The 18,049-nt window shown below is 49.7% G+C and overlaps 1 protein-coding gene across 1 annotated transcript; it reads left to right on the top strand.

The window, feature by feature from the left end:
* The first annotated feature begins 13,593 nt into the window (after window positions 1-13,593).
* On the top strand, window positions 13,594-17,659 carry LOC123187694 (rhomboid-like protein 19). Its single transcript, XM_044599612.1, has 8 exons — window positions 13,594-13,807; window positions 14,354-14,478; window positions 14,869-14,929; window positions 15,720-15,886; window positions 15,984-16,095; window positions 16,178-16,380; window positions 16,512-16,643; window positions 17,217-17,659. The coding sequence occupies exons 1-8, from the start codon at window positions 13,763-13,765 to the stop codon at window positions 17,314-17,316; spliced, it is 945 nt and encodes a 314-aa protein (XP_044455547.1). The 5' UTR covers window positions 13,594-13,762; the 3' UTR covers window positions 17,317-17,659.
* Window positions 17,660-18,049: the final 390 nt, after the last annotated feature.

Here is an 18,049-nt window from a genome sequence, read left to right as displayed (position 1 = left end):
TAACCAGACTCCTATGACATCAGGAAATACATGTTGAAGGTTGCAGAGTTGCCAATTCTCACGATGGTTGACACATAGGCATATCATGATAAGTTACTACAACAAAAAGAAGTACTACAACAAATAAACTAAGTTAGATGGATGGCCAGTTAACATCTACCCGAAGATCAGAAAGGAGGTCAAGAAGGAATCAAAACTATGGACTATTTCTAGTAGGTGACGTAGTAGTAGGCACACACAAACAAACATATACATGCAAAAGAATTCAGAAATCAGGCATTCCACACCTACATGTAGTGTGATGTTATAGAAATGGCAGAAATCATCCTATGCAGGTGATTGATCCATGCTGCTCAACGTAAAGCTACATGTAGTGTGATGTTATAGGAATAGCAGAAATCATCCTATGCAGGTGATTGATCCATGCCGCTCAAAGTAAACGCTACATGTAGTGTGATGTTATAGAAATGACAGAAATCATCCTATGCAGGTGATTGATCCATGCTTCTCAAAGTAAACGTTACATGTAAACATTACCTATCCTTGGAAGCACTAGTCTGAACGGGAGGTCATGTGTGAGCCCTCAAATGAATCACCTTTGTACCAGAAGCATGTAGGAGTACCATCGACTACTGGAAGGCAAGCATCTGGAGAGGTTGATCACAGAAGAAAATCACGAGGCATGGTGATATTATACATCACAACTTTGTAAGTACCGTGCTGAGTCAGATCATAACAAGAGGGGCGGAAGTATTTGAATGCAGGACTGCCACCATCGAATGCACTATATCAACCTCCAAACTCACCAAACATTGTCGTGGTTCTAAGCCTGACAGTAGAGTGGGGGGTAGGTATGGAGAGGCAAGGTCCTAGCTATGGAGAGGTTGTAAACACAAAGGATGTACGAGTTCAGGCCCTTCTCGGAGGAAGTAATAGCCCTACATCTCGGAGCCCGGAGGCGGTCGAGTGGATTATGAGTATATGAGTTACAAGATGCCGAACCCTTCTGCCTGTGGAGGGGGGTGGCTTATATAGAGTGCGCCAGGACCCCAACCAGCCCACGTAGGAGAGGGTTTAAGGTGAGTTAAGTCTGGGGCGTTACTGGTAACGCCCCACATAAAGTGTCTTTACTATCATAAAGCCTACTTAATTACAGGCCGTTGCAGTGCAGAGTGCCTCTTGACCTCCTGGTGGTCGAGTGAATCTTCGTGGTCGAGTCCTTCAGTCAGTCGAGTGAGTCCTTCGTTGGTCGACTGGAAGGCGACCTCTTCTAAGGGTGTCCTTGGGTAAGGTACTTAGATCAGGTCCATGACCCTACCCTAGGTACATGTCCCTATCATTAGCCCCCGAATGGATTGAGGCTTCGAGTGAGGAAGGAGTTGATGTCGTTTCCGATTAACCTTTGCACACTGGTCGTGCGTTGTTCTGGGCCAAAGAATTTCTTCGTCGATAGTGAGCAACTTGTCTTCGGTCGACTCGATCCATTCTCTTCTTTCGTCGAGTGATCTTTCGGGCTTCGACGATCTCCGAGCGACGGATCGCGGGAAACCCCGTGTCTGACAGACTGATCTGCTGTTCGCGGATTCCGCGGGATGCGAAATTTGGGGACGCGCGCGAAGCGGAGCGGACCGCGGTGTTCGGATGGGACGGGACATAGACGCCTCGATCTCCGCGCCGCTTTCTTCGCCACGTATCCCGTCTGCATAACTGTTCCTGATATGATTAGATTGACCGGGCCCACCTGTCATCCACTCGGAAGGGACCTTATAAATGCGCCTGGCGAGGGTTTCTGTACTGTGCCTTAGCATTCTCTCTCTCTTTCTCTGCTTCCTTCTTCCCCGCCCAGCGTGCTCGCTCTCGCCCCCGCACCACTTCCCTTCGCGCATCTCGCCGGCAACCATGGCCAAGGAGAAGACGGCGGCGCTGGAACGTGCGAAGAAGGCGTCGGCGTCGGAGAAGGCAAAGGGGAGATCCACCAGCCGCGGCGGGTCCTCGTCCAGATCCCGCCTGCCGAAGGGCTGGGTCCAAGGAGACTGGATCCAGTCGACCATCACAGAGAATGACCTCCTCGACATGGCCAACGAGGGCTTGATCCCTCATGGAGCTGCGAGGCTTCCGGGGAAGGAGTGGCAGCCCCAGCCAGAAGAGGGTGAGTGTGTGCTCTTGGCCACCCATGTTGATCGTGGATTTTCCTTGCCGCCGAGTGTTTTCTTCCGTGGCTTCTTGAATTTCTTTGGAGCGCAGCTCCACCACTTTACCCCAAACTCTATTGCCTATCTTGCCGCGTTCGTGTCCATGTGTGAGGGTTTCCTGGGCTGTCGACCGCACTGGGGTTTGTTCAAGCATATATTCACGTGTCGCTCTCAGACCGTGAAGAAGGCGAGCCCAGGTGATGAGAAGACCCGAGTCGTCCAAATGTGTGGGGGTCTGGGGATCCAGGTGAGGAATAAGAGCACCTTCCCGCCCATGACCTTTCCCGAGTCCGTCAGAGGCTGGCAGTCGACTTGGTTCTACTGCCAGGTCCAGTCGACGCCAGGGCAGTCGAGTGGACTCCCTCCGTTTACCATGGACCGAGTGAACAAGCCCTCCCCTCTGAAGTTGATTCCGGAGGAGAAAGCTGACGTGAAGATGTTGATGGAGCGCGTGGTGCAGTTGGTTCGGGAGGGAGTGACGGGCATGGATCTCCTGGAGGTCTTCCTTAGGCGTCGCATCCAGCCCCTTCAGTTCCGGAGCCACTGCATGTGGTTGTACTGTGGGACTGAAGACGAGACTAGAGTCCATCCAGAAGCAGTCGACGATGTCACTCTGGAAAGATGGATGGTAGCCGTTACCGGGAATAAGGATAACCCACGCGGAGCCAGAAGGATTCCTCCACTCGACCACAACAGCGATCCAAACAAGGTACACTTGCTCTGCTCTCCACTGTGTTCTTGTCGCATTCATTTCCGTTTATCCTGCCGACTGGTCGACTGATCCTTGTCTTGATATCTGCTAGGCTCTCACCGAGCTGTACTCGATGCCCAATGGGGCACAAGCTCCGACTGAAGAGGGTGAGGCGAGCGGGGGCGAGAGCCAGGAAGAGGAGGAATGGGACTCGGACGTTGCAGAGGATGACGACGACGATGATGATGACGACGGCGATGACGATGACGTTGAGGACGAGGAAGAAGAGGAGGAGGAGGTCGTACCACCGCGCTCAGAAAGGCGGTCGAAGCTTGTCCACGACCCTTCGTCTGAACGTGGCAAGGGGGTTGCGACCGTTGTTCAGTCGACCAAGCGCCCTCGGACCACCTCTTCGGTGCCGACTGAAAAGGCGCCGAAGCAGCCCAGGGCGGCCTCATCGAAGCCGATCAAGCTCCTGCCGAAGATGAAGGTGTCCATCCTCACCATATCAGGGTAATCGTGCTGCTTAAGTCTTCTTATTTTGTGTGAACTTTGTCTCTGGTCGACGCTGAAGTTAGTCGACTGATCCTTTGGAGTTGCAGTGCTGCTACTTCTGAAACCTCAGCCCGGGCTGATGACCACGAGATGGAGGATGCAGCAACTTCGAACCCAGGTACTGTATTCTTAACGCCGTTCTTAGTCGACTGACTCGCGATCTCTGATCCTGATTCTTCTCCGTAGCTCCACCCAATACTGTTATCAATCTCCCTGATGATGATGAGGATGAAGAACCACTGAAGCGCAGGAGGAGTAGGAAAGCGTCCGCCAGTAAGGTGCCCCAGGATGTGACGGCGCCTGAGATTCTGATTGCGGAGGAAGAGAACACCACTCGACACACAGTGTCCTTCGCAGATCCATTGACGAGTGCTCCGCAGCCCTCCCTCTTCACGACGCACCACGTCCCAGAGGACCAAGCTGGCGCGGCGAAGGAAGCCATACGCCAGGCGGGAATCATGATGGAGCAGTTGAAGACCATCCGGGACGCGAGCCAGGCAGCTTATGACGCCAGTTCTGCCCTCCAGAGCAATGTTCAGGTCAGTCGACCACAGTTTGTTCTGTTGGATATGCTGCCAAAAACTTTTCCTTTCCGGAATTTATAGTAGTCACCCACTGGGTGTTGTCGATTAAACTCCGTATTAGCGGGGGCACGCTGAGTGCACCCGCTGGGTGTAGTCCCCAAGGCTAAGGTCGACTGCTGGCAGTCGGCCTTAGGCTTTATGATGTCAATCTTTCTGTCAGTCGACTATGTCGACTGGATTTCACGAACCGGTGGGGGCACGCTGAGTGCACCCACTGGGTGTAGTCCCCGAGACTGTGGTCGACTGCTTGCAGTTGATCACAGTCTTAAAGAATACATCTCGTTTTTTTTGAGGTCGACTGGTCGACTTTGTCTTCAACAGAATTAGTGGGGGCACGCTGAGTGCACCCACTGGGTGTAGTCCCCGAGACTACGGTCGAATGCTTGTATTCGGCTGTAGTCTTAGAAACGTGTGTTTTTTCCTTTTTCACTCGGAAGTGAATTATATTTGACATTTAGTCGATTGGTTCTTCGCAGAACTCTTGTGATCTTGTGGCTCGCTACTCTGAGCTGGAACACAAGCACACTCAACTCGAGCTGAGCTTGAAGCTGGTTCAGGAGAAGCTGACGAAGGCAAAGGAGGATACCGAAGGTATGTTTGGTGAGACCCTGACGACTGCTTTTCCCCTTGCTTGTTTCAAAATCTGATCTTGCTGTAACTTGCAGGTAAGGTAAGGGAGGCCCAGCAGAAGAAAGACCTCGAACTAGCTGAGAAGATCAAGCTTGCTGACGAGAAGTTAGCTTCAGTCACCAAGCTTGAACAAGACAATACCAATCTGAAAGCTGCTCTTGGGATCGCCAACAAGGAGGTCAGTCGACTAAAAACTGATAAAGCTGCCCTGACCGACCAAGTCAATAAGTTGACTGGGAAGAAAAACGATCTGGAGGCCTTCCTGAGTGGTCTTGCCAAGAGGCTGTTTCTTATGCTTGAAGGTAAACCTTTATGCTTGGCAAACATTTCCAATTGTGGTTTTTCCATTCGACCATCCTTTGACTTAGTGATCACCCTTGCAGAATTTTGTCAAAACTTTGAAGAAGAAACTAGCCGGCTGGAGCCAAACCTCGACCCCGTCAATTCTCCGGTGAACGACGAAGTTGCCATGGATGTTTTCCAACTGGAGTCTCGTGTTGCAGCTGTCGTGGACTATCTCGCAAGGCTGAAGGCCGCCACATCTCGCATCGACTCGACGCTCTGGCCTAAGGAGACACTTCAGAGTGACCTTGAGTCGCTGATGGCCCGCTTGAACACGATCCCTGGTCGAGTACAGGAATGGAAGAAGTCCTCGGCTCGGTGTGGTGCAGGTGTTGCTCTGTGTCTGGCCCGAGTCCACTGTAAAGATGCGCGAGAAGAGAAGCTGGCGGCTCTTCGGGTGGCCAACACCAAGAAACACGACTTCAGGTCCTTTATGGAAACTTTCCTTGCAGCTGCCACTCTGATCGCCGACGGAATCGACCTTGATGAATTCGTTGCACCTTCCAGCCCTCCACAGGAGGGGTAAAAAACTTCTTCTGGCTCGACGCTTTAAATTTGCCTCGGTATGCCGAGTGGAATTGTAACCGATAAACCTTAACAGGCTTAACGCCTGAGCACTTTCGGTTCCTTTAGATATCGATTCAAACTTGAATTTGGTGCTTGGATAAGATTGCCTTTGGCTCGAAATGTCTTTTGCAGGTTCAAAGCAAGGCGCCTTTACTGCAATCGACTTATTCTTTAGTCCACTTAGGCGAGCACTGGGCTGCGGCTAAGCCTCCGAGTGGAAGCCCGGCTTACCACTCGGTAGGATTTCTATAACTTAGGCGAGCACTGGGCTGCAGCTAAGCCCCCGAGTGAGAGGTTTGCTCTTCACTCGATAGGATTTTTGTAACTTAGGCGAGTGCTTGGACTGCAGCTAAGCCCCCGAGTGAGAGGGTTGCTCTTCACTCGGTAGGATTTTTATAACTTAGGCGAGTGCTTGGACTGCAGCTAAGCCCCCGAGTGAGAGGGTTGCTCTTCACTCGGTAGGATTTTTATAACTTAGGCGAGTGCTTGGACTGCAGCTAAGCCCCCGAGTGAGAGGGTTGCTCTTCACTCGGTAGGATTTTTATAACTTAGGCGAGTGCTTGGACTGCAGCTAAGCCCCCGAGTGAGAGGGTTGCTCTTCACTCGGTAGGATTTTGACAAACTTAGGCGAGTCCTTGGACTGCAGCTAAGCCTCCGAGTGGAAGTCTGGCTTACCACTCGGTAGGATTTTGATAACTTAGGCGAGTCCTTGGACTGCAGCTAAGCCCCCGAGTGAGAGGTCTGCTCTCCACTCGGTAGGATTTTGACAAACTTAGGCGAGTCCTTGGACTGCAGCTAAGCCTCCGAGTGGAAGTCTGGCTTACCACTCGGTAGGATTTTGATAACTTAGGCGAAACGGATTCGCAGCTAAGCCTCCGAGTGGGAGTCTGGCTCACCACTCGGTGGGATTTTTACAAACTTAGGCGAAACGGATTCGCAGCTAAGTCACCCACTGAGGGGGAATTTTATTGGACAAAAATAAAAAGTGACAGAAATTGTGGAGGAACTATGACACTATTATTTTGAGGTCCATGAACTACAGAAGTACTTTATTGCAACTCATCCGAGTGTTAAAACTTAAGTATAAAATGGGCGGAGTAGTTCCGCGTTCCAAGCTCGGGGCTCGTCGATATTATGCTCGACGTTGTAAAGACGGTACGCCCCGTTGTGGAGAACCTTGGTGACGATGAAGGGACCTTCCCAAGAAGGAGCAAGCTTGTGTGGTTTGTGCTGATCCACTCGGAGAACTAAATCTCCTTCCTGGAAGGCTCGACCTCTCACATTTCTGGCGTGGAAACGACGCAAATCTTGTTGGTAGATGGTCGACCGGATCAGAGCCATCTCCCTTTCTTCCTCTAAAAGGTCGACTGCGTCCTGCCGCGCTTGTTCAGCCTCTGCTTCGTTGTAGATTTCAACTCGAGGAGCATTGTGGAGAATATCACTCGGCAAGACTGCTTCAGCTCCGTAGACCAAGAAGAATGGAGTTCTTCCGGTCGACCGATTAGGTGTGGTCCGCAGCCCCCAAAGCACTGAGGGAAGTTCGTCGACCCAAGCTCCAGCCGCGTGTTTGAGATCACGCATCAGTCGGGGCTTCAATCCCTTAAGGATCAGTCCATTAGCTCGCTCTGCTTGTCCATTCGACTGCGGATGGGCGACTGAAGCGTAGTCGACCCGAGTGCCTTGGGAGTTGCAGAAATATCTGAATTCCTCCGAGTCAAAGTTCGACCCATTATCCGTAATGATACTGTGCGGGACTCCATATCTGAATATTAGTTCTCTGATGAAGCTAACAGCAGTACCGGTGTCAAGGCTCTTGATTGGTTTAGCCTCTATCCACTTGGTGAACTTGTCGACTGCCACCAGTACATGCGTGAAGCCGCTTCGTCCTGTTCTCAAAGGACCGACCATGTCCAGTCCCCATACTGCGAAAGGCCAAACGAGTGGGATGGTCTTCAGAGCTGACGCAGGCTTGTGCGACATATTCGAGTAGAACTGACATCCCTCGCACTTATCCACTATCTCTTTTGCCATCTCATTCGCCTTTGGCCAGTAAAATCCGGCTCGGTATGCTTTGGCCACGATGGTCCGAGAGGACGCATGATGACCATAGGTCCCCGAGTGGATATCATTGAGGATGAGTCGACCTTCTTCTGGTGTTATGCACCTCTGACCAACTCCAGTCGCACTTTCTCTGTACAATTGTCCTTTGATTACGGTAAAGGCCTTAGATCGACGGACGATCTGTCGAGCCTCTTCCTCATCCTCCGGGAGCTCTTTTCTCAGGATATACGCGACGTATGGAACTGTCCAGTCGGGAATGACCACCAAGACCTCCATGATCAAGTCGACCACCGCTGGGACTTCAACCTCAGTCGGATCCGTGGCACTCTTGGGCTGTGGAGTTTCTTCGGTGAAAGGATCTTCTTTGACTGACGGAGTGTGTATATGCTCCAAGAACACACCACTCGGAATGGCTTCTCTCTTGGAACCTATCTTTGCTAGATCATCAGCTGCTTGATTTGTCAGTCGGGGTATATGATGGAGCTCTAACCCCTCGAACTTCTTTTCCAGCTTCCTCACTGCACTGCAGTATCCAGTCATGGCTGGGCTTCTCACGTCCCACTCTTTCATCACCTGGTTGACCACTAAATCCGAGTCGCCATAGACCATCAGGCGACGGACACCGAGTGAAACGGCCATGCGCAACCCATATAAGAGGGCCTCATATTCTGCCTCATTGTTGGAGGAATCAAAGTGAATCTGGAGCACATATCTGAGCTTATCTCCTCTGGGGGAAACCAGGACAACCCCAGCACCGGAATCATTCAACATCTTAGAGCCATCAAAGAACATGGTCCAATGCTCCGAGTGAACTTCAGTCGGCTGCTGTTGTTCAATCCACTCGGCGAGGAAATCTGCTATTGTCTGGGACTTAATGGCTTTCTTTGCCTCAAACTTGATATCAAGGGGAAGAAGTTCAATCGCCCATTTGGCCACTCGACCAGTTGCATCTTTGTTGTGCAAAATCTCTGATAGTGGAGCGTCGCTGACGACTGTGATGGAATGATCAGAAAAATAATGAGCAACCTTCTTTGTGGTCATGTATATTCCATACACAAGCTTCTAATAATGAGGATATCTCTGCTTGGATGGAGTCAAAACTTCAGACAAATAATACACTGGGCGCTGAACTTTGAGAGCTTTTCCTTCTTCTTCCCGCTCGACCGTAAGCACAGTACTGACGACTTGTCCTGTGGCTGCGATATAGAGCAACAGAGGCTCTTTGCTGATTGGAGCAGCAAGCACCGGCTGGGTGGATAGCAGAGCTTTTAGCTCGGTAAACGCTGCATCAGCTTCTGGAGTCCACTCGAACTTGTCTGTCTTCTTCATCAGTCGGTAAAGAGGTAATGCCTTTTCACCGAGTCGTGATATGAATCGACTTAATGCGGCCAAGCATCCAGTAAGCTTCTGGACATCGTGCACTCGCACAGGGCGTTTCATTCGGAGAATAGTGCCAATCTTCTCTGGGTTAGCGTCAATTCCCCGTTCGGAAACGAGAAAACCGAGTAACTTGCCACCAGGAACTCTAAATGTGCACTTTGATGGATTGAGCTTGATATCATATCTTCTGAGGTTGGCAAATGTTTCGGCGAGATCAGCGAGCAGGTCGGAACCTTTTCGTGACTTGACAACAATATCATCCATATATGCTTCCACATTCCGACTGATTTGAGTGAGTAGACACTTCTGAATCATTCGCATAAATGTGGCTCCGGCATTCTTGAGGCCGAATGGCATGGTGATATAGCAGAAGCACCCGAATGGAGTGATGAAAGCTGTTTTTACCTCGTCGGGTCCGTACAGACGGATCTGGTGGTACCCGGAGTAGGCATCTAAAAAAGATAGCCTCTCGCATCCTGCGGTCGAGTCAACAATTTGATCTATGCGAGGGAGAGGAAAATGATCTTTCGGGCAGGCCCGGTTGATGTGCTTGAAATCAATGCACATTCGGAGCGACTTGTCCTTCTTAGGAACCATGACGACGTTAGCGAGCCACTCGGAGTGGTATATCTCTCGGATAAATCCTGCCGCCAACAGTCGAGCCACTTCTTCACCAATGGCTTTTCTCTTCTGGACGGCGGACCGCCGAAGATGCTCTTTGACTGGTTTTGCAGATGAGTCGACTCTTAAGCGATGCTCAGCCAGCCCCCTGGGAACACCTGGCATGTCAGCGGGCTTCCATGCAAAAATGTCCCAGTTCTCACGGAGGAACTGGATGAGCGCTTCTTCCTATTTGGGGTCGAGTGTTGTGGAGATGCGGGTCGGAGCCGCATCGGGGTCGGTCGGGTGAATGTGAACATGCTTCGTCTCACCGGACGACTGGAATGCAGATTCTGTGGCGGGTTTCTTTGATCGCAGCAAGTCACTCGGATCTGCGTTTTGCTTGTATTCCTCGAACTCGACCGCTGTCACCTGGGAATCGGCAATCTTGGAGCCCTTCTGAAAGCACTCTTCTGCCTTTTTCCTATCACCGGTGACAGTGATCACTCCTTTGGGGCCGGGCATCTTCAATTTGAGGTACACGTAACATGGTCGAGCCATGAACCATGCGTAAGCTGGTCTCCCCAAAATGGCATGATATGCACTCTGAAAATCCACGACCTCAAACGTCAACTTTTCTTTGCGAAAGTGTTTCGAATCACCAAACACCACATCCAAAGCTATTTGGCCGAGTGACTCGGCTTTCTTCCCTGGTATAACTCCATGAAAGCTCATGTTACTAGTGCTCAGTCGGGACATCGGAATGCCCATTCCTTTCAGTGTGTCTGCATACAACAGATTCAGCCCACTTCCACCATCCATCAGCACCTTTGTCAGTCGAGTGCCTTCGACAACTGGATCGACCACCAAAGCTTGCCTCCCAGGGGTGGCAATATGAGTCGGGTGATCAGATTGGTCGAATGTGATGGGTACTTGAGACCATTTCAGATAATTTGCTTTTGCTGGGGCAACCATGTTCACCTCTCGGTTAATGACTTTCAGTCGACTCTTGCTTTCCACATCTGCAAAGATCATCAGAGTGGAGTTGATATGCGGATATCCTTCCCCACTGTCCTCCTTGTCTTCAGCCTTGTCCGACTCCTTCTTCTTGTCCTTAGACTGTTTTCCCTGAAACTGCTGGATCAGGAGTCGACATTGGCGAGTGGTGTGCTTCGGGTAGATGATATTCCCCTCTTCGTCTTTCTTTGTGTGGATGTGACACGGCATATCCATTACGTCATTCCCTTCTTTATACTTTACCTTCTTGGGGTTCCAGGATCCTTTTGGTTTCCCCTTAAACTTTCCCTGAGTCACGGCCAGAGCCTCTCCAGGAGCTGCCGGTTCAGCCTTCCGCTTTTGTTTCCGACTGGTGTTTCCTTTTTCCGACTGACTCGGCTTGTGCTTGCCGCTTCGGAGTCGGTCTTCTTCTTCGCCGTTGGCGTACTTGGTAGCAATCTCCATCATCCGACTCAAGGTCATGTCACCGGTTCGACCAAACTTCAAACTCAGTTCTCTGTTCTTGACGCCATCTTTGAAGGCGCAGACTGCCTGATGATCAGACACATTCTCCACAGTGTGGTGCAAAGTGATCCACCTCTGAATATACTCTCTGAGAGTCTCATTAGCCTTCTGCACGCAGACTTGCAACTCTGTCAATCCAGCTGGTCGCTTGCAAGTTCCTTCAAACGTTCTGATGAACACTCGGGACAGATCTTCCCAAGTGTAAATGCTGCTAGGAGGTAATTGAGTCAACCATGCCCTGGCAGAACCTTCCAGCATGAGGGGCAAATGCTTCATGGCCACCTCGTCGTTCCCACCACCGATCTGAACTGCCACTCGGTAGTCTTCAAGCCAAGTTTCAGGCTTAGACTCACCAGTGAACTTGCTGACTCCTGTTGCCAACCTGAAATTGGGAGGGATAACTGCGGCTCTGATAGCTCCGCTGAAACATTCAGGACCAGAAACATGCACTCGACTGCTTATGGGTGCATCTCTGTCGAGTCCGCCTCGATGGGCTCTGTTCCGGTCGACCAAACCTTGCACGATAATGGATCGCGCGTCGAAGCCTGGTTCTCTGGGGTCGACTGGTAACCTTCGCCCTGTACTGTACTGACGCCTGTCATCTTGCCGCCGAGGAGCATAAGACCCACCCCTCGGAGGGGAATGGGGCACTCGACGCCTATCATCTCGGTCGAGTCGGTCACTATATTGGCCTCGCCAATTCTCGTGCCCCTCACGCCGCGGAGGCGATCTGGGGCTGTGAGCCGACTGAACCGTATTCGCAGTGTCGGATCGACTGTGAATTCTGTTGCGCGACTGAGACACGGCTGAATTCTGATCTCCTGCTGCCCGGAGCAGATCCCTGATCTGCAGCAAACCTCTGCCAGCTTCCGACTGCGAAGGCTGGATGGATTCTGCTATACGGGTCGCAGCTGCTAAATTCTGGATTGGGGTTCGATATACCTGAGTCGGCGGGAAGAGTTGGCGTCGACTGGTGTCGGGAACTCGTTGCCGCGCGCGCTCGTCGAGTGCTCGCTGAAGATTCTCCAGTCGAGTGCGTTCGGCCAAATTGGCCAGACGCGCCTCCTCCAAGGCACGAGCCTCGGGGGTTTCTCCTGCGATGGGAGTACGCAGAGCATCTACATTCCTGCGGCGAAGTTTCTCTCTTTGCAGAGAGTCGAGTGGCTTGGGCTGGTACTCTTCGTGGCGTCGTGCGGGGTCGCCTCCGTCACCTGCTCCGTCATCACGGGCGAAGCCAGGGGGACTGCGGGGCCCGTCGACCATCAAAATTTCCGCCGCTGGATCACTGCTACCGCACTCGGATGCAGTCTCTATGGAGCCAGTCGACAGATCGAACAAGCCGTAGAGAGATTCGTCGGGCTCGATTGCCGCAACTTGGGTGGCGGCCGATTGGCGAGCCACCGCGTGCCTCACCCATCGCTGAAGCCTCGACCGGCCCGAGCGCTTGCGCTGGCGGGAGACCGGGAGGGTGGTCGATGGAGGGGCCGACCGATACTGGGTCGACGGTTGCCGCAGCAGAACGCCGCGGACACATGCGCGAAAATGCGTCGCACCGCGGACGGGGAGCGCATCAACGTCGAGTGGAGCCTCCTGGAGCCACGCGGAATCATCGGCGATGAAGGTGAGAGTGCCGAGACGGATCTCTTGACCCTCGACCAAAACTCCAGCAGACACCATGATGAAAGTACTCGGAAGAATCGCAACTTCTCCACAAAAATCGCTAAAACACCGCCCCACGGTGGGCGCCAACTGTCGTGGTTCTAAGCCTGACAGTAGAGTGGGGGGTAGGTATGGAGAGGCAAGGTCCTAGCTATGGAGAGGTTGTAAACACAAAGGATGTACGAGTTCAGGCCCTTCTCGGAGGAAGTAATAGCCCTACATCTCGGAGCCCGGAGGCGGTCGAGTGGATTATGAGTATATGAGTTACAAGATGCCGAACCCTTCTGCCTGTGGAGGGGGGTGGCTTATATAGAGTGCGCCAGGACCCCAGCCAGCCCACGTAGGAGAGGGTTTAAGGTGAGTTAAGTCTGGGGCGTTACTGGTAACGCCCCACATAAAGTGTCTTTACTATCATAAAGCCTACTTAATTACAGGCCGTTGCAGTGCAGAGTGCCTCTTGACCTCCTGGTGGTCGAGTGAATCTTCGTGGTCGAGTCCTTCAGTCAGTCGAGTGAGTCCTTCGTTGGTCGACTGGAAGGCGACCTCTTCTAAGGGTGTCCTTGGGTAAGGTACTTAGATCAGGTCCATGACCCTACCCTAGGTACATGTCCCCATCAAACATCACTGCCTTAACATCTTGATTTTTCTTTTGAGATTTTTTCAAAACTTTTCAAACATGGTTTTCATGAAGTTTTTTCAAATTTGATTTTCATGTGATATTCTCTTGTCTTGACATAAAAAACCTCATTTATCTCGTGTCGAACTAGTGTGTTCGAGCCAAGCCAAGCCAAGCCAGAGGAGGCAGCAGGGAGAGTACCCCGAAAGCCAGTCGACCCCACGGACCTAACGATCGATCCCCAAACCCATCAAACCTTTGCGTGCCCCCCGCTCCACTCCCCCCTCCCCTCCCCTCACTGCGTGCGCACTGCGGCCACAGCGCGCTCCGGATCGGCGGATCTCGTCGGGCGGCGGCCGCCACGATGATGAGCAGCGTCTCCCCTCCGGCGCCGTCGCTCCCCTCCGGGGTACGTACCTCCTCCTCCCCCTCTCTCCAGATCTGGTGCGGCGAACGCCTCTAGATCCTTCGGCCCGGGCGCCTCTCGTGCCTGCCGTGTGGCACGGGGCGCGTCCCTAGCACCCGTCGACGCCCCTTTCGTGTTCCCCCGGAGCACGTCGCCGAGATGCTGGCCGTGGAATTCCGGGGGCGATGCGTTTGTCGAGCCTGTGACGCGCTTCGTTTGTAAACGCGTGGCTGAGTTGGGGTGCGCGGATCTCGGCAACGGTTCTAGAGTTGGATAGCTGAATCCGTTCACCAGCTCCCTGTCCGCACCAATGCCAGAGAAAGAAATACCTGCATCATGCTGTTTCCAAGCCACCTTTGGTGGTCTCATGTGGATTTGTTTGCTCTTGCCCGGAGTTTTAACATATTTGTATGCCTCGGATGTGGCCTGCTAGCTGATTTTTGTTTGGTTTTGTATTGAGGAAAGGCCTGGTAGCTGAATTACACGTGAAACACTTGTCACTGTACATCTTGAGCCGTCCTGACAGATGCCGCGTTTATCACAATGCAGGGTGGAAGCTTCTTCAGAGGGTACACGAAGCTCTGCAAGGGCCTCGCCGTCATATTGCTTCTCGTGCACCTCTTGGTCCAGCTGTTCCCATCGGCCGTCAACTATCTCGCGCTTATCCCTGCAAGGTAGCCAACGCAAACTGATCTTTGTTGCACTTTAGTACAGCTAGTCAGCACGCCCATCTAGAGTGCCAGTTTTAAATGCAATTTTGGCACAGTGGTGATAGTTTGTGAGTGCGGTGCCATGCATTCTAGTCAGTAATTAAGTCGTATATTTTCTAACCTCTAGATTGCATCATTGTATTCATTATTACATCTGGTGCACACAAAATTAAAGCTACGTATCTTGCTTGTTCTGAAATGAAGTTACCCGTAGTTTTTCCTTAAGAAGGCAATGAATGTTAAGCATGCCTTTGAGGTGTTACCCTGTATAACTTGAACATGTTAGATGTTTGGCATACTTGATCATGCTTCTATTTTCTTTGGAATTGTTTGATTAATTTATTTTTTCTTCAGGACAATCCCTTTCGCCTGGAACTTGATAACTGCTGGCTATGTCGAGCAAACCATTCCAGGGGTAAGTTCTTCCTCTCATCTTTGTCAAGGCACAGAGTTTTGATTTGTTCTTTTGTATGCTTTGTAATCATCTTAGCACTTGGTATGTGTCCTCTAATTAATTTTATGGAAGATTACTGAAATTAAATCTCCCTGAAATGAAAATAAGTAAGAACTACGGCAACTAAAGTAACTGTATGTGAAGTAAAGATATATTTACCACTGTGTGAGAGATTGCCTTCTCCAAAATATGTAGACGAGGTGGCAAAGCTTTTAGATGGTTAGCTATGAAAAGGAATGCGCTTACTCAAACTAGTAATTAATTTGGTGAAATTTGGATAGGGAGTGAATCAGGGTATGGTTGCAATGTCTCTGGTTATAGATTGGGAAGTTTTTCTCATGAATTAAATCATAGTTTAATCTTCATTTATGCTGAGCAACAGTCGTAAAATCAATTGAGTGGAAATATCTGTGAGAAGTGATGATAACACATATGCAGTGTATGGCACGGATGTACAGTGAGCTATCTATAGTACTTGCCTGAGATACTTTCTGCAGATGCGCCTTAACTTCAGGATCATGTTGAGCTTGTTTGGGAGTGACAGCGAGTAGCGCTCTCCTTTATCTTTGTTTGCTCTGGACCATGTGATCAGATTTCATATTGGTGTCTATATATTAAATAAAATATACTATCATATCTGTAGATTCGCCTTTCCTTGCTCCCCAGCTGCCAAGTGCACTATTTTAATAAGACTTAAACCATTCATATTTAATCGAGCCCCCTCAAATTCACATGGTTAATGTGCTTACAGGTGATTATCAGCATCATTGGTCTTCTTTTATTTGGGAAATTATTAGAGCCTTTATGGGGCACAAAGGAGTTATCAAAGTTCGTTTTTATTGTCAACTTCTCAACTTCAATGTGTGTCTTCGTAACTGCTATTGCTGTGTACTACGTAACACAACAAGAGAGCTACCTGTAAGTATTCTACTTCTATAGAAGTGTCCGAGCACGTCTGATTTGATGTTCTGTATTGGGTAAACTGACGAGTTTTTCTTAATGTTTCATTTCTCAGCTACACTCCTCTTTCTGGTTTCTATGGGGTTCTGTCAGGATTGCTGGTGGGCATCAAGCAACTTATGCCAGAGATGGAGCTTAATCTTTTCGTGCTGAAGATTAAGGGAAAGGTCTGTAACTGGTACTGTTAATAAAATAACTCTGTTTGATGTTATCGTCTGACTTGACATGTTTATTTTTGTCCCTACTCAGTGGATCCCATCACTTATTGCACTGATCTCCGTTGTTGTAAGCTTCTTCATGAAGGACTTGGTATCTTACCTCCCAGTTATACTGTTTGGCATTTATATGAGTTGGATTTACCTGCGTTACTTCCAAAAGAGGCTAGAGACAGGCCTGAAAGGGGATCCAAGCGAGGAGTTCTCTTTCTCAAGTTTCTTCCCTGCAATTCTGAGGTATTACGGCTTCCCCTTTATATAATATTAAGATAGTTTACGGTTGAATTTCCTGACTAATTTATAAAAACATAGCCAAATTCTGGATTTGATAGCCTTCATATTTTGATTAATTTATTAAAAATATGCAGACCAGTTCTGGATCCAATAGCCACAATATTCCATAGGCTTCTTTGTGGAAGATCTGATAGGGCAGACCGGGGTCAGACATTGGAAACGTCATCATTGCCGGGTTCAGATTCTACTGAGGCAAACAGGAGGAGGTTAGTTTTTGTGACTTGTTCTCAAGTAACCCTTGCTCACACAAACTAGTCTTTGCAACCCTTCAGTACTTCCCCTCTGTATCTTTGTTAATTATCACACATAGGCAATGCTCAAGTGAATATTGGATTTATGTTTTGAGACAGTCACTCCTTTAGGATTATTTATACTTTGTGCATGCAGTTTGTGAGCTTGTGGAATCTATGTTGTTACACCATCCCGTTTGAACTGATTGCGATATTCTTAGTTTTGGGTCTTTCGGTTCAGTAACTAATAGCCCTATTTGGTGCTTCGGTTGCTGCAAGAAATGCATATATGCCACTCCCTCTGTTTGTAAATAGAAGTCTTTCTAGAGATTTCAATATGGACTACATACGGATGTATATAGACATATTCTAGAGTGTAGATTCACTCATTTTGCTTCGTATGTATTCCATATTGGAATATCTAAAAAGACTTATATTTTGGAACGGAGGGAGTAGTAGTGTACTCGAGAACAAGTCACAAGAAATGCATATGTGCATATGTGCTAGTAGTGTACTCGATCTCACTTGGTTGTGTTGATCTCACTGCAGGGAAAGGGGTCAAAGGGCACTGGAGCAAAGATTGGCTGAGAAGCTGGCCGCGGTCAAGAGTACAGAGAGCACGTCTCTCGACGCATCCGACAAAGTTTGAGCCTTCTACAAAGACGACCTGCCAAATGTTGTGAATTCCCGGTGCTGCGTTACCCAAGTGACGTTGTCTGGAGGACAAGGGAGCATCGTTGGTTCGGCCGCGAGCTCTTTCTATTCCCTAGTTTATATCCATCTGTAAGTGCTTCTAGGGGAGGTGGTGATGCGAGAATGTGTGATTTTACTGATTTAGGGAACCATATGCCGAACTGTGCAATGATAGCATCATGTTTGTTAGCACAATTTAGCCGCGCACTGACTGCTGAGAGTTTTTCGCTTTTCATTTTTGAGGCCCAGCCAGAGGCTTTCCTTGAGCATGAATGAGTTGCCGCATTGGTTTGTTTGTCGATCCGTTTGATTCTATCTGCTTGAATTATGAGTTGCCGCATTGGTTTGTTTGTCGATCCGTTTGATTCTATCTGCTTGAATTATGATTGCCGCGAGTGCGAGATGACCGATGGCGGTCTTAGAAGGTGTTGTGGTGAGTTAAATTGGTAGTGATTGGTAAATGACATAATGCTACTGAGTGTGGTAAAATAATAAAGTTTATTTTCCATAAGATAAGAAAGAGAAACACTTGTATGGGAACTACCAGCCCCAGCTCACCTACTCGGATTCAGACCCTCATGTCCAACACATACGTAAGTAAGATTTCTTCGAGTTCTTTTGGTTTTTATTTTTGCATCGAAGAATTTTCCAGCTGCCCCAGTCAATTTCACACTTCATGAGTGCAATTT

Source organism: Triticum aestivum, chromosome 2A (genome assembly GCF_018294505.1).
Source record: "Triticum aestivum cultivar Chinese Spring chromosome 2A, IWGSC CS RefSeq v2.1, whole genome shotgun sequence".
Classification (NCBI taxonomy): Eukaryota; Viridiplantae; Streptophyta; class Magnoliopsida; order Poales; family Poaceae; genus Triticum; species Triticum aestivum.
Note: the sequence above shows the minus strand (reverse complement) of the source record. Positions and strands in the feature narration are given on the sequence as shown.